Source organism: Aquarana catesbeiana, linkage group LG05 (genome assembly GCF_042186555.1).
Source record: "Aquarana catesbeiana isolate 2022-GZ linkage group LG05, ASM4218655v1, whole genome shotgun sequence".
In the NCBI taxonomy this organism is placed as follows: Eukaryota; Metazoa; Chordata; class Amphibia; order Anura; family Ranidae; genus Aquarana; species Aquarana catesbeiana.
The window spans coordinates 4,394,069-4,411,380 of NC_133328.1; the positions used below are offsets into that span (position 1 = coordinate 4,394,069).

General features: G+C 47.7%; 1 protein-coding gene across 1 annotated transcript in view; it reads right to left on the reverse strand.

Annotated features, from left to right (window-relative positions):
• Positions 1–763: 763 nt before the first annotated feature.
• The window catches only part of GPAA1 (glycosylphosphatidylinositol anchor attachment 1), a 39,238-nt gene continuing 22,689 nt past the window's right edge, over positions 764–17,312 (reverse strand). The window contains exons 11-13 of the mRNA XM_073629377.1: positions 13,396–13,592; positions 11,061–11,231; positions 764–7,160 (exon numbers count right to left, since the gene is read on the reverse strand). Of these exons, the coding sequence (XP_073485478.1) occupies positions 6,917–7,160; positions 11,061–11,231; positions 13,396–13,592 (612 nt within the window). The 3' untranslated portion in view covers positions 764–6,916. The remainder of the gene's footprint in view (positions 7,161–11,060; positions 11,232–13,395; positions 13,593–17,312) is intronic.

Sequence of the window (17,312 nt, forward strand, 5' to 3'; positions counted from 1 at the left end):
CTTCCACATGGAGAGTGTAAAGTGGACCTGTCATCACATTATATACATCCCCAGTAATGTGTCCGGGAATTTAATCCTCTCCCAGACATCACCGGACTGATAACATCTTCATCTGCTTTTCTCTCCAGAGGGGAGGAACCATCTTTGTTCAGGCATCACCTACTTCCTGGACTCAGAGATGACACAATCATGTAGATCCTGACAAATGTTTGACACAGATCAGACCCCTGCTGCAGCCTCTCACCTTGTGACTTTCTACAAAGTTACAATGTACAGTCTGATCACTGGGGGGAGGGGAGACTGAGGAAATTACTCCTCCCCCTTCTACAAAGTTACAATGTACAGTCTGATCACTGGGGGGAGGAGAGGCTGAGGAAATGACTCCTCCCACTTCTACAAAGTTACAATGTACAGTCTGATCACTGGGGGAGGGGAGAGGGGAGACTGAGGAAATGACTCCTCCTCCTTCTACAAAGTTACAATGTATAGTCTGATCACTGGGGGAGGGGAGAGGGGAGACTGAGGAAATGACTCCTCCTCCTTCTACAAAGTTACAATGTATAGTCTGATCACTGAGGGAGGAGACTGAGGAAATGACTCCTCCTCCTTCTACAAAGTTACAATGTACAGTCTGATCACTGGGGGAGGAGACTGAGGAAATGACTCCTCCTCCTTCTACAAAGTTACAATGTACAGTCTGATCAGTGGGGGAGGGGAGATGTTGGACATTGGATCATTTTATGAAGTCACACTCACACAAAGCTCATGAAAATCCTTTATTTAAACGTTACTTTCATTATCTTTCAAAAACGAATGATGTGTTATTCGGTTTGTAGGGACATTCTTCAGTGAAGGGCTGCGCTCTGTACGCACATCAGACCCCGCCCCCGCAGAGCCTGGAAGTCTGAAAACCCCATTCTAGCAGCGTGGGAGGCGGGGCATAAGAGAGACGATACACATCGCTATACTGAGGGCACACATCCCTGGAAGGTGGACAATCCCTGTACTCTCAGGAGTGTTTGAAGTCTTTGGGGGAGGAGTCATCCGGCCAGTAAGCCCGCCCCCTCATCACAGCATATCCATCACAATAGTCTTTTTTTCATATTCTCAATAATTTTGTTTGAAATAAACTCAGCCGCATAAATTATCTGCAAGAGCCAATAAATCGTGTTTGTAACTGGGGAGACCCGCCCACACGGAGCCCAGACAAGGGGTGGGGACAGGAGGGGGGCGGGTGCCCTGGGCGCAGTGGGGATTTGTGCTGGAAGGGGAGCTTTGGAAGCGGGAATTTGAGCTAGGAGGGGGGATTTGTGTTAAGAAGGGGTACGAAGGGGGGGGATTTGTGCTAGGAGGGGGGATTTGGGGAGGGAGAAGATTTGAGCTGGGAGGGGGAATTTTTGCTTGGAGAGAATTTTGGCTTGCAAAGGGAATTTATGCTTAGAAGGTAATAAGAATAGTGCTCTTTTTTTTTATTTTGGGGTTTGCAAACACATTTTGGGGGGGATTTTTGCTGACACATTTGGGGAGGTTTGCTGACACATTTGGGGGGGGCGATTTTTGCTGACACATTTTGGGGGGAGATTTTTGCTGACACATTTTGGGGGGGGATTTTTGCTGACACATTTTGGGGGGGGGGATTTTTGCTGATACATTTTGGTGCTGACACATTTTGGGGGGGACTTTTGCTGACACATTTTGGGGGGGGGTTTGCTGACACATTTGGGGGGGAGTTTTGCTGACACATTTGGGGGGGATTTTTGCTGACACATTTTTAGGGGGGTTTGCTGACATTTTTTTGGGGGGGTTTTGCTGACACATTTGGGGGGGATTTTTGCTGACACATTTTGGGGGGAATTTTGCTGACACATTTGGGGGGGGGGCGCCATTTGCCATCTTCTAGGCTCTAGATGACCTTGTCCCGGGCACTGCCCCCACATAACAGGAAAATTGTCACTTTTTTCCCAAAATGTACCAATTAGGTCAGCTTTGCCAGGACAGTCCCGCCCCTTGCCCCTCTGTCCAACCAATGCGGTGCCCCGGGCCCTGTCCTGGGATTACAGCATGAACCTTGAGTGACTGCACATGCTCAGTAACTTGAAGAGGCAATCCATCCAATCATGGGGACTGAGGCTACAAGTGGGCGGTCTCCACCTTTAGAGGTGGAGACTGGGCAAGAACCCAACCAATAGGGTGGGTGGAATGGGCAGTTCTTGCATATTTAAAGGCAAGGTTTGGTTGGGACCAACCTCTAAAGTGGAAAGTGGGCGGGATTTGAGCGCGCTCCCCCCCCCCAGAAAAAGAAAAATGGATGTGGTAAATATGGGACCCACTCCAGATCATGTGACAACTGTGACAGCCAATCACAGTGCTCAGATGAATGGCTGATCTTCCCCCCCCCCCCCCCGGGGTTCAGAACTTTATAAAGGGACCCTGGTGGCGGCCGGGAAAGGCTTAAGGACCACGGAGAAGTGTTGGTCAAACTCCCCATCACTTCCCAGACCCCACCCAGCGCTATGATAATCCCTCCTATGCAATATTTAATATTTTGGGGGTGTGACCTAGCTGCATCCTCGGGGGTGGGGCATTTTATCATAAGTGTAACTCGGATGGTCTAAAAAATATGGCAAATTGGCAAAAAAAAAAAAAAACGGTTTGGGACTGGAGCTTATATGGGGCTAAGGACTCAGACCTCCCCCTCCCCCCATGTGACAGCCATAAGCAGCCAATCACTGAGCATTAATGCTGTCACATGGGAGGAGGAGCCAGAGTGGGTCACCAGCAGCCCCCAAAAGTATTAGGGAAAAGCATGGAGGCTCAGCATCACATGTGGGCGTTATCTATGCAGATACACCTGCCTAGGAACACCCACTCCTCCAATTTGATATTTGCATAACTCCTCCCAAGAGCCAGCCCACTGCTTGCATCAAGACTGAGGAATCCTGGGAGGAGTACCAAGGCCGGGTGCTGTGATGTATTCAGGAAGCTCTGTACCGCCCCCTGCCGGCCCCTCCCACCAGCCATGATCTGCCAACATTGCATAGAAAATCACAGAGACCCGGTGATGACATCACTGAGTCTTGAAGGTATGTACTGAAAATGAAAAGGATTTTTTTAAAGATGTCATTAGCATGCTGGGGGAGGGGGGAACCAGGGAAGGCGAAATACAAACAGATTAAACTTTATCTTTAAGCTGATTGGGTGTTGGAAATCGGACACGGGTTATCTAGCCAATGTGAGAAGACTCCGCCCCCCTGGAACTCCGGCCAGAGCCTTTGTATTCATATGGAGGAGGAAAGGGGGGGGGGGTATTAACATCTGTGGATTTGCCCTCACTTCCTGTGTGTGTGGGGCGGGGGGCAAACACAGCAACCTGACAGAGGATCTAACCCTCCAGCTGTTGTTGAACTACAAGTCCCATCATGCCTCTGCCTGTGGGAGTCATGCTTGTAACTGTCAGCCTTGCAATGCCTCATGGGACTTGTAGTTCCGCAACAGCTGGAGGGCCGCAGGTTGAGCCCCCCGTGATTCTAACCCTTCCACGCTGCTCCTCTGTGCACCACAAGCTGCTCCTCTGTGCACCACAAGCTGCTCCTCTGTGCACCACCTGATTTCGCTTCACTTTGTTACTTGGACCTGACATCATGACTCCACCAATCGGCTCTTCCTCCCAACCAATGAGAGCGCTCACTGGACAGAGGACCGTCCACTAACCCTTTCACTGCCAGGTCCGTACATCAGAAATCTGGCAAGCAGACTCCGGCCTGTCAGGTGGAAGAATTCAGGGGGGCCGCATAGCCCCCCCCGACTGATTTTACACCAACCCCCCCCACCCCGTGCTTGTAATCCCACCATTCTGCTTGCCCATCTGCGGGCCCGGGACCAATCTCAGTGGGTGCCGCCAGGAAGAGGGGGGGAGGGAGCAGAGCGGACCCACGTCTCCTCCCCTCCTTGTTGCGGACCAGGAAAGTGACGTGTATGACATCACTTCCGGGTCCGCCTCTTGGCGTCTCCGGCCGGCATAGCTGGTGTTCCGTCAGAATCGGCGACCCGTCAGATTAGGTAACAGAAGTGACGTTCCGTCAGCTGCGCATGCGTCCCGTCGTTGCCAGGTTTGCTCATCTATTAGGAGACCTGCAGTCAGAAGAAGGCGGCGGCAGTGGACATCTTACTAAACCCAGCTAAGGTTTGAATTTCACAGTAATTTTAGCAGTAAAGTGAGCGGATGTAAATAAATATGGTGTATTGACATTTCTGATGCTGTTTGAATGTTACATTTTGAAAGCCTAAGGCTCAGTTCACACCTAAACCAGCTGCGGATCGCACAGGAAAGCTGATCGTCCCAGTTCTCCATTTCAGGGAGGAATCAGGGCTGAATCTGTGCCTGAATTCGGCCCTGAAACTAAACCAAAGACGCACACGTTTCTGTGCAGTGCGCTCCGCAGCCCCCCCAGAGATATGTGAACCGGCTCCATAGAGAGCCAGTCACATTCTCCTGCTATGCAAATTGGATGCGGAGAAACCCACATCCAATTCACATAGGTGTGAACCCAGCCTAAAGGTTTAGCACTGAGCAGTGCAGGGTGTATCAGCATGGCCTCCACCACCTTCCTACTGTGGGGTGTACCCACATGGCCTCTGCCACCTTCCTACTGCTGGGTGTACCAACATGGCCTCCGCCAGCTTCCTACTGCTAGGTGTACCAACATGGCCTCCGCCAGCTTCCTTCTGCTGCGTGTACCAACATGGCCTCCGCCAGCTTCCTACTGCTAGGTGTACCAACATGGCCTCCACCAGCTTCCTACTGCTGGGTGTACCCACATGGCCTCTGCCACCTTCCTACTGCGGGGTGTACCAACATGGCCTCCGCCACCTTCCTACTGCGGGGTGTACCAACATGGCCTCCGCCACCTTCCTACTGCGGGGTGTGCCAACATGGCCTCCGCCAGCTTCCTACTGCGGGGTGTGCCAACATGGCCTCCGCCAGCTTCCTACTGATGGGTGGGCCAACATGGCCTCCGCCAGCTTCCTACTGCTGGGTGTGCCAACATGGCCTCCGCCACCTTCCTACTGATGGGTGTGCCAACATGGCCTCCGCCACCTTCCTACTGATGGGTGTACCAACATGGCCTCCGCCACCTTCCTACTGCTGGGTGTGCCAACATGGCCTCCGCCAGCTTCCTACTGCTGGGTGTACCAACATGGCTACCGCCAGCTTCCTACTGCTGGGTGTACCAACATGGCCACCGCCAGCTTCCTACTGCTGGGTGTACCAACATGGCCTCTGACAGCTTCCTACTGCTAGGTGTACCAACATGGCCTCCACCACCTTCCTACTGCTGGGTGTGCCAACATGGCTCCGCCACCTTCCTACTGCTGGGTGTACCAACATGGCCTCCACCAGCTTCCTACTGCTGGGGGTACCAACATGGCCTCTGACAGCTTCCTACTGCTAGGTGTACCAACATGGCCTCCACCACCTTCCTACTGCTGGGTGTGCCAACATGGCCTCCGCCACCTTCCTACTGCTGGGTGTGCCAACATGGCCTCCGCCACCTTCCTACTGCTGGGTGTGCCAACATGGCCTCCGCCAGCTTCCTACTGCTGGGTGTGCCAACATGGCCTCTGCCAGCTTCCTACTGCTGGGTGTGCCAACATGGCCTCTGCCAGCTTCCTACTGCTGGGTGTGCCAACATGGCCTCCGCCACCTTCCTACTGCTGGGTGTACCAACATGGCCTCCGGCAGCTTCCTACTGCTGGGTGTGCCAATATGGCTTCCGCCACCTTTCTACTGCTGGGTGTGCCAACATGGCCTCTGCCAGCTTCCTACTGCTGGGTGTACCAACATGGCTTCCGCCACCTTCCTACATGGCATCCAGCTTCTTTCAAAATGTACCATCAAAACAGCATCATAGATATCATTATACTATATTTATCTATCTACGCTCACTTTATTGCTAAAATTACTCTGAAATTCAATACGTAGCTGGGTGTAGTAAGATGTCCGCCACCGCCTTCTTCTGCCTGCAGGTGTTTTGTCAGATGAGCAAACCTGGTAGTGACGGGTCGCCAATTCTGACGGAACACCAGAAAAGAATGTTCTGCAATGCAATCTGCATTGCATTACATTTAGTGGGGCACAGGGGTAGACATTAGGAGGTCTTTTAGACCCCGGATGTCTCATTAAAGAGAACCTGTCGCCAAAAAAATCATCACATGGGGGACTTTTTGTTCCCTTTGTGATGGGAAAAGAAAAAAAGTTAAGTAAAAAATTCTTGAAGATTGGAACTACCACTATTTCATTTTCTAGGGTGTCTGCTTTCAGAGAATATGTAATGTTGGGGGGGGGGGGGGGTATGTAATCTTCAGGCCTAAAATTATTTATTTTTAGTATGTCTGTAAAAAAGGTCCTGGCAGTCAAAAGGTTAAGAGACAAAGTGAATCTATATCAGAGGGGCACAGAAGGTTCCATAGAATACAGAGAACAGTAAATAGCTTGAAGTATTTGTTAACAGAAGGATGTTTACACTGGAGAAGAGGTCCTCTTTGAAGACATCTCCATTGCTGGATAGGATAATACACAGTGACATCACTCCCATCTTTGGATTCTCATTCCTGATCTCTGGTGTTCTCATGGCTCCTAGTTCTTCTTCAAAAACCAAAAGAAAAAAAAATCAAAAAGAAGTCAATATAAAAAGTCAGTAAATGAACATCATGCATGGAAATCTTATCTCCTGCAGCTTCCCATCCAATAAATATTTCCCAAATCCGTCCTTGGACCTCTGCAGCCTGACCCTTCACCTGAGATTGGCCACTTCCTGGTACGAGAACAAGATGGCGCTTCCTACGTCATCCCTCCCGGACAGATAAGGAAAAGTCCAGGCCAGGAAGTTTGGTGGGGAATAGAAGGACCCCGAGTTCACTTCCAGAAGACCACGTTCCACAGCTGCAGCCAACACGGGTAAATGAAGAACGCGAGGAAGGGGAAGAGCAAGGATCCGTACAGGTAATGGTCCAGCATGCCGCCTGCGATGGCCTGCAGGAAGATCTGCCAGCATTCTAAGAAGGTGACGGGGTATTCGATCAGTTCCCTGTACAGGAAGATGCTGCCGAGGAGGGTGGTCGCCGGTGTCACCAGGACTAGGAGAAGCGCATGAAGAAGCCTGGAAAGAGAGATGGGACATTTTATGATTCATGTGATCGGAAATGTCTTCTACAGACATCTTCATACTCAGCTTGTACTCCTCTCCCCTAGTTTGGATCTTCTCTGTCAGTCCCTACATTGCTTCCTACTGCAGTTCAACACCTGCTATGACCAAGAAAATTCTGAGTTCGATTTTTTTTTTAGCACCCAGATACACACCAACCCGGAACCTTCACTCAACCCTTTGTATGGACTCCATACTGCCTTTAGGACACTAAGGAGGCTCCAAATCCTACTTCTACCTAGAAGGTCCTCATCAGTCACATCATTATACAGTTAGGTCCATAGATATTTGGACACAGGCACAATTTTAATAGTTTTGGCTCTGTTGACACTAAAAACACACCAAAGTATCCAAAAATATGGTGTTAGGTGATCTGGAATCAATGAAAGTTAGAAAAATTAGAGACCCCTCTTTCTTAAAAAAGGGGCATCACTTTTTTAGAGTCCAAAAAATAGGTGGTGATTCGCCCAGCTGATAAGGGGGGAGGTTTAGTAGTGATGAGGAAGGAATTTTACAAATAGGGGAAATGGGTCGCCTATTGGGGGACGCTAACAAATATAGATTACTGAAAAGTGATCCTATTTTTGAGTTTAACCGCTTTAACACGGCTGGGCGAAACAACGTTACCTTACATCGCTTCGCCTTTTGGCCACTAGGGGCGCGTGCCAGGAGCCAATGCGAGTGCCCGGCGGGCACGATGACTGCCGGGCTCCTGCGATCGCTCGTGGCAGAGTGAGAACCGGGATCTGTGTGTGTAAACACACAGATTCCAGTTCTCTCAGGGGAGAGGAGACAGATCGTGTGTTCCTACTAAGTATGAACACCGATCTCTCTCTCCTCCTAGACAGTCCCATCCCCCCCACAGTTAGAACACATCCAGGGAACACAAATAAGCCCTTGATCACCCCCTAGTGTTGAACCTCTTCCCTGCCAGTGACATTTATACAGTAATCAGTGCATTTTTATAGCTCTGATCACTGTATAATTGTCAATGGTGTCAAAAATATCTGATCTGTCCACCGCTATATCGCAGTCCCGACTAAAATCACAGATCGCCGCCAATACTAGTAAAAAAAAAAAAAAAAAAAAATAATAATAATAAAAATGCCATAAATCTATCCCCTTTTTTGTAGATGCGATAAATTTTGCGCAAAGCAATCAATATACGATTATTGCGATTTTTATTTTATTGTTGCCAGCGGTTTAGACATTAATGTGTAGTAGTGTGTTGAGTTATTTTGAGGGGACAGCAAATGTACACTGTTATACAAGCTGTACACTCACTACTTTACATTGTAACAAAGTGTCATTTCTTCAGTGTTGTCACATGAAAAGATAGAAGAAAAGATTTACACAAATCTGACTGAGGGGTGTACTTAGTTTTGTGAGGTACTGTATCTCTAAACACTGCAGAATTCATCCAGCTGATTCTGTCACATCATCAATAACCACCAATGACCCAGTGCCACTAGAAGCCACGCATGCCCATCTCATCACACTGCAAGCTCCACCATGTGACCACAGATGACGTTGTGCGCTTTGGATCATGAGCTGTTCCAAGTCTTCTCCACGCTTTTTCCCCCCCGTCATTCTGGTACAGATTCATCTTAGTTTCATCCGTCCAAAGAATGCTTTTCCAGAACTGGCCTGGCTTTTTTAGATGTTTTTTGGCAAAGTCTAATCTGGCTTTTCTATTCTTCAGTCTTATGAATGGTTTGCACCTTGTGGTGAACCCTCTGTATTTGCTCTTGTGAAGTCTTCTCTTGATTGTAGACTTTGACAATGATAACCCCACCTCCCGGAGAGTGTCCTTCACTTCTCTGGATGTTGTGAATGGGTTTTTCTTTACCATAGAGAGGATCCTGCGATCATCCACCACTGTTGTCTTCCGTGGACGTCCAGGACTTTTTATGTTGCTGAGCTCACCAGTGCGTTCTTCTTTCCTCAGAATGCACCAAACTGTTGATTTGGCCACACCTAATGTTGCTGCTATCTCTCTGATTGATTTGTTTGGTTTTTGAAGCCTTACAATGGTCTGTTTCACTTGCATGGACAGCTCCATTGAACACATTATGTAGGTGCACAGCAATAGATTCCAAATGCAAATACCACACTTAGACTCAACTCCAGACCTTTTACCTGCTTAATTGATAAAGAAATGACGAAGGAGTAGCCCACACCTGGCCATGAAACAGCTTTTGATTCAATTGTCCAATTACTTTTGGTCCCTTGAAAAAGGGGAGATTATAAGAGCTGTAATTCCTAAACCCTTCCTCAGATTTGGAAGTACACTCCCTCAAATTAAACCTGAGAGTGTGCAGTTTCAGCCCATATCCATTATATAACTATAGCTTGAACATGATTTGGTAAATACAGTAATACCTCGGATTGCAAGTAATGCGGTTTACGAGCGTTTCGCAATACAAGCTATTATTTTTTAGAAATCCTGAGCAGGATTCAAGTCTTTGGGGTGTGCAGTACCGCATTTGGCCAGAGGTACGGGGCACCGGTGAAACTCGGAGCCGCTCAGAGACACTCGGAAACACTCCATTCCCAAGTGTCTCCGAGTCTCTCCGAGTGCATCCGAGCTGTCTCCGAGTGTTTCCGACGCCCCTCCATCTCTGGCCACATGCAGTACTGCATACACTAGCAGTGTCACTGGAACTAATTAGCTGAATTTCTATTGACTCCTATAGAGAAACTCGCTTTGATATATGAGTGCTTGAGTCATCATCAATCTGCAGCCTCCTTATATCTCCACTTTAGCCTTCAGATACAAACCCAACTGCAACCTTCACTCTACTTTTTTTTTTTTTTGCATTGGTTTCTTATTGCCTTCAAGACACTGTTCCAAATCCAACTGTAACCCTAGGATATCTTCATTAGTCTGTCACCTCTTTATATTCCCACTCTGTCCCTTGGATACACACATATCTGGAACTTTCATTGCGCCTCCTTCCATGGGCTCCTTATTGCCTTCAGGAAAAAAGTTCCAAATCCTACTTTAACCCTAAAAAATCCAGATCAGTCTGCCACCTTCTTATATCTCTTCTCTAACCCTGAGGTACAAACCCAACTGGAACCTTCACTCCATCTCTCTGCACGGGCTCCATATTGCCTTCAAGTCCTCATCAATCTGTCACCTCCTTTATCTACATTTTAGCCCATAGGCCCTTAGATACCCAACTGGAACCTTCACTCCATCTCTCTGCATGGGCTCCATATTGCCTTCAAGTCATCAATCTGGCAACTCCTTTATCTACATTTTAGCCTTTAGATACCCAACTGAAACCTTCACTCCACCTCTCTGCATGGGCTCCTTATTGCCTTCGGAATACAGCACTAAATTCTACACTAACCCAAAAAGTCCTCATCTGTGTGCCACCTCCTTATGTCTCCCCTCTAACCCTTGGATAAAAACCCATCTGAAAACTTCACTTCATCCCCTTCTATGGGCTTCCTTTTGCATCTGGACACAGTTCCATATACTACCTCAACTTTGAAAGTCCTCATCAATCTGCCACCTCCTTATATCACCACTCTAACCCTTACACCCTTTACTCCACTCCCTTACATGGGGTAAACAGCTCCAAACCCTACTTTAACCTAGAAAGTCTTCTTTGATCTGCCACCTCTTTGTATCTCCACTTTAGCCCTTAGATATGAACCCATCTGGAACCTTCACTCCACCTCTCTCGATGGACTCTTTACTGTCTTCAGGACACCGCTCCAAATCCCACTCCAACCTAGAAAGTCCTCATCACTGTTCCTGGTTATCTAGAGCCACCAGTTCTCATCTCTGACTTATCACTTATAGGAGTATATTTCTTGCAGTATCATGGAGGCGACACTTACTTAGGCCCCACAGGCTGGACCACGGCAGCCACGGGTACAATGGTGACGGCCAGAATGAAGCCCAGGGAGAAGTTGATGACAGCGATACAGCCCAACAGGACAGCCAGATATAAGAGCGAGATGAGCTTGAGGGTCATCCATCCCTTGTCCGAGCTGCTGCCAGTCAGAACTCTGTGGAGGGACAACAGAGTGAGATAGTTCCACCATTTACGCTACTGTGTACCAAGTAACATGAAATCTGACCTCTGGTTTTGCTATACAGTCTCAATCATGCTGCTGCATCTTAATTAGGGTTGTCCCGATACCACTTTTTTAGGCCCGAGTACAAGTACCGAATACCGATTACCGATACTTTTTTTTAATGTCACGTGACAGTTTTTTTTTTTTTTTTTTTTTAACAGTGCTTGCTTTTTTTTGGGGGGGGGGGGGGGGGGTGAACATTGTATGCGTGTTATTTTTTTTTTTTTTACAATTTTTATTTTTTACAATAATATTTTTTTATTCTTTATTGTTTTTTTTGTTTTTTTAATCAGTCCTTTTGGGGGGCTTTGGTGAGATATCGGGGGTCTTAACAGACCTCTGATATCTCCCCCCTGAGACAGAGAAAGAGACAGAGGATAGAGATTCCCCAGTCCCTTTCTCTGCAGCCTCAGCTGCACTGAGAATGAATGGAGAGAAGACAGCGGCTCCTCTCCATTCATAAACTGACACATCGTAATCACAGGAGGTTACAATGTATCTGTTATGTGAATGGACAGAGTCAGCTGACTCTGTCTATTCACAAAGGAAGGAGGAGGGGGACGGAGGAACGGAGGGGGAGAACGGAGGGAACAGATAAGGAGAGAGGAACGGAGGGGGACAGCGGAGAGGCACAGAGGAACGGAGGGGGGAGAACGGAGAGGCACAGAGGAACGGAGGGGGCACGGAGGAGGATGCAGTGACAGTCAGCTGTGAGCGATCACCGCTCTATGTCACTAAAGCTGGTGAAAGCTGCTGGGGGAGAATCTTGTACCTCCCCCACGCGCCGATCAGAGCTGTCCTCTAGGTATCGGGGGAAGCATCGGGAGCATTTGCCCGAGTACAAGTACTTGGGCAAATGCTCGGTATCGGTGCCGATACCGATACTAGTATCGGGACAACCCTAAATTCTTAATGATGTTAAATAAATGGAAAAGTCCAACAGGCCAGAGCCTGAAGCTTGGAGGGGGGGGGGAGATCCCTTTACTGCCCTGATAGGGAATATAGCAGCACCATCTGCAACTGAATTATGAGTTTTAGGCTGAATTCACGCCTGAGCGTAGCGTCTTTAAGCGCTTTTCCTGCATTTTGTCGGGCGTTTTTGCTCATTTGTATGCAGCGTTTTTTGGGCTTTGGCGTTTTTTTTATTAGCCAATAGAGAAAACTGTTATCTGTTGCATCATTTGTTGCTAGGTATTTCAGCGTTTTCATTAGCTTTTATTTCTTCTTTTATTATTATTAATTTATTATAATGTTTTTTTTCGTTAGGGTAAGGGGTTCAAGTTCAGTTTAGGTTAGGTTTAGGATTAGGAGTTGGGGTTAGGGTTATTTATTATTATTTTATGAAAAATAATAAATGAATAAATAAATGTAAAACAAATACACAAATAAATAAAAATCATAAATAATAAATAAATTCAATAAGTAACAATAAATAAATAATTAACCCTCAACTTTAACCCTTACCCCTTAAAAAAATAAAATAATAATAAATAACTAAACACTCTAACACAAAAAAAATGATTATTATTATTATCAATAATGTGTTTTTTGTTCGAGTTTGGGTGTTATTTTATTAATAATAATAATAATAATAATATATTTAATATGTTTTAAGGTTAGAGGTTATTTATTAATATATTATTACATATTAATCATTTATTTTACTTATTTGTGATGATTTTTGGTTATGTGTATGTATTTTACAGTTATTTATTCAGATATTATTACTATTTTATTTTTTACTTTTTTTCATTTGAGCCGAAAAATTGCAAAAAACGCGTGAATGTTGAGTTTCTATTCATTTCTATGGGAATACAAACGCACCAGAAAACGCCCAAATCTGCCCGTTTTGAGCGTCAAAAAAAGCCCCAGAACTTGTTTGAGCTTCAGGTGACGTGGAGTGGAGATGTGAACCGTCTCCATAGAGAATAATTGATTTTTTTTTTTCCTCCTCCAGCATTTTTGAGCTTCAAGGTTCAAGCAATCGCTGAGGTGTGAATGGGGCCTTAAGGTGGACCGGCCCTTCACCACCTGCCCCTCCAGCTTCCATGGACTAGAACTCCACTGTGCCCAGGCAGCCGCTTGATGCCCATACCTGTGTGTGTTGTGGGGCAGCGCCAGCCCAGCCACGTATATAGCGATGGCGATCAGCACCACGGCCTCGGACTCGGACACGGGGAAGTGATCGGTGGCCATCTCCTGGCTCATCACCGGTAAGTAGTAGAGGCTGAGGCCGGTAGCGTGGCAGATGACAATCGGGGTGGCCAGAGACAGGATGCTGGGCCTGGTGTCCTAGACAAAGGAAGACATAAAAACACAAAAATACTCAGCAAAACGGGTCCACAGACTCCCAGCACTTTACATACATGAGAGCATCAGTCCCCCCAAGGGTAGTACCCGCCCATAATGTCCCCCCAGGGCAGTACCCAGACCCCCTTACCCCCTTTTATTGCCAATTACTTACATATAAGCCTTCAATTTCTCCAGTCATTTCTCTGGTTAGGCTAGCTGTACCAATAAACGAGGTTATGTGGGTCAGCAATAAGAAAAAGGCAGATTGGCGAACAAGTACCGTATATACTCGAGTATAAACTGACCCGAATATAAGCCGAGGCACCTAATTTTACCACAAAAAACTGGGAAAAACGTATTGACCCGAGTATAAGCCTAGGGTGAGAAATGCGCAGCTACTGTAAGTGGAAAAAAGAGGGTCAACAATGCCCATTTGTATCCTCACTGTGCCCATTTGCAGCCATAGGTCCCCTGAACTTCAAACTTGGTAGTTAAGGGGTTCCTAGATGCCCCCCTAGCTGCAGCCAAAATTTGGGGTCTCTGGACCCAAAGGGTTCTGAAATGACATTGCTGCAGATGGACACAGTTGACCGACTTTGGGGCCCCGTATCTCAGGGCCACTTGGTACTAGGAACCCCAAATTTGAGCTGCAAACCCAGTGGAAATAGTACTACAACATATCCTAGCACCAAGTGGCCCCGAGATACGGGCCCCCAAAGTCGGTTCAGAAAATGTCAAGCACTTTTTTGCAGCAGAGAATGACATTTTCCGAACCGACTTTGGAGCCCCATATCCCGGGGCCACTTGGTACTAGGAACCCCAGCTTTGGAAATGTTGTAGTGCTAGGTCCACTGGGTTTGCACTCCAAATTTAGGGTTCCTAGCACCAAGTGGCCCCAAGATACGGGGCCCCAAATTTGGTTCAGAAAATGACAAGCACTTTTCTGCAGCAGAGAATGACATTTTCCAAACCGACTTTGGGGCCCCGTATCTCGGGGCCACTTGGTGCTAGGAACCCCAGCTTTGGATATGTTGTAGTGCTAGGTCCACTGGGTTTGCACTCCAAATGTAGGGTTCCTAGCACCAAGTGGCCCTGAGATACGGGGGCCACAATGTCGGTTCAGACAATGTCAAGCACTTTTCTGCAGCAGAGAATGACATTTTCCAAACCGACTTTGGGGCCCCCGTATCTCGGGGCCACTTGGTGCTAGGTACCCCAGCTTTGGATATGTTGCAGTGCTAGATCCACTGAGTTTGCACATTTCTTAGCCCCAAGTGGCCCCGAGATATGAGGCCTCAAATTCGGTTCGGAATATGTCATTCTCTGCAGCAGAAAAGTGCTTGACTCCAGTATAAGTCGAGGGGGGGGGGAGTTTCCAGCACAAAAAAATGTGCTGAAAAACTCGGCTTATACTCGAGTATATACGGTAACTAAATCCTGAATAAATGGTAGACTGGAGGTGGAGGGAAATAGTCCAATAATGTCCTTTGAGGGTGAACACATTCATTGCAGCTCCTTTGAGGCTGAAGAAATCTCTGCAAATATATAAAGAAACACCAGAGGGCGCTAATCTAAGGCTCGGTTCACACAACCGTGACTTGGGATCCGACTTGTCAGACCTCAAGTCGCCCCAAGTCGCTTGACATCAGAAATTGCATTCTAGTCAATGAGAGCCGTCTTAATGTGCAGTACGGAAGTTGCTCCGACTTCAGAAAAGGTTCCTGTACTACTTCAAGGCGACTCCTAGGCGACTTCTACCCATAGATTTCAATGGAAGTCGCCTTCAAGTCGGATCTCCATCTATATTGAATCGACTTTACAGGAAAAGAAATTAGTTTACCCCGGCAAACCCCTCCCTCCCGGGGAGCTGATTATTCTGTGATTGGCCACGGCCAAAGTCGCCTGTCCTGGAGGAAACTTTAAGTCGCGTTTGTAAGTTGCTTAAAGTCGCCTCCAAATCGCCTTGCAAAGTGGAGCTGTAAGTCGGGTGGCCCCTGTGTGAACCGCGCCGAAGCGTAGTAATGCACAAAAAACTTTAATAGATAAAACACAAAGGAGCGACTCACATATGGTGATAAATTGGGCGCATATGACAAATACGTCACCCGCGGTTGGTAACTCTGAGCACAGGGATGGTGGATTTGGTCCAGGAGCTGTAGGGGGCGCCACTGCTGGCTGCACTGAGCATGTAAATGTGAACGTCTACAGTCCACCAGTACCAGGTCCAGACAAGGTGGAGGGAGGAGCTATTCATAGAATTGTTGGGATGGAGTTGGTAATAGTGTAAGAACCATGAAGAGGGCGGGGTCAGCGGGGACTTCAGTGGGATCAGAGAAGGACAATTATAAAGAGCTGACAATTATTGGTCATACAATGTGGTCACCTCCTAATTGTTGTCTAGAATTCCACTTCAGCCCTCACAGTGCTGGGGGGAGGGGGAGGGGCAGCTCCACAGGAAGATTAACTCAGGATTTGAATGTTAAATTAAACTGTAAGTAGGAATGTAGCCACCCTGCCATAGTCCCATTGTATGTAGGAACATAGACTACCACTCTTAGTCCCACTGTATGTAGGAACATAGCCACCCTGCCTTGGTCCCACTGTATATAGGAATGTAGCCCACTCTGCCTTGGTCCCGCCGTACGTAAAAGCATAGCCAACCACTCTTGGTCCCACTGTATATAGGAATGTAGCCACCCTCTATAGTCTCACTGCATGTAGGAACGTAGCCACCCTCTCTTGGTCACAATGTATGTAGGAACGTAGCCACCCTGCCTTGGTCCCCCTGTAATTAGGAATGTAGTCACCCTGCCTGGGTTCCCCTGTATACAGGAAGGTAGCCACCCTACCCTGGACCACACTGTATGTAGGGATGTAGCCACCCTCTCTTGGTCCCACTGTATGTAGGAACGTAGCCACCCTCTCTTGGTCACACTGTATGTAGGAACGTAACCACCCTCTCTTGGTCACACTGTATGTAGGAACGTAGCCACCCTCTCTTGGTCCCACTGTATGTAGGAACGTAGCCACCCTCTCTTGGTCCCACTGTATGTAGGGATGTAGCCACCCTCTCTTGGTCACACTGTATGTAGGGATGTAGCCACCCTCTCTTGGTCACACTGTATGTAGGAACGTAGCCACCCTCTCTTGGTCCCACTGTATGTAGGAACGTAGCCACCCTCCCTTGGTCCCACTGTATGTAGGGATGTAGCCACCCTCTCTTGGTTACACTGTATGTAGGGATGTAGCCACCCTCTCTTGGTCACACTGTATGTAGGAACGTAGCCACCCTTTCTTGGTCACACTGTATGTAGGAACGTAGCCACCCTCTCTTGGTCACACTGTATGTAGGAACGTAGCCACCCTCTCTTGGTCCCACTGTATGTAGGAACGTAGCCACCCTCTCTTGGTCCCACTGTATGTAGGGATGTAGCCACCCTCTCTTGGTCACACTGTATGTAGGGATGTAGCCACCCTCTCTTGGTCACACTGTATGTAGGAACGTAGCCACCCTTTCTTGGTCACACTGTATGTAGGAACGTAGCCACCCTCTCTTGGTCCCACTATATGTAGGAACGTAGCCACCCTCTCTTGGTCACACTGTATGTAGGAACGTAGCCACCCTCTCTTGGTCACACTGTATGTAGGAACGTAGCCACCCTCTCTTGGTCCCACTGTATGTAGGAACGTAGCCACCCTCTCTTGGTCCCACTATATGTA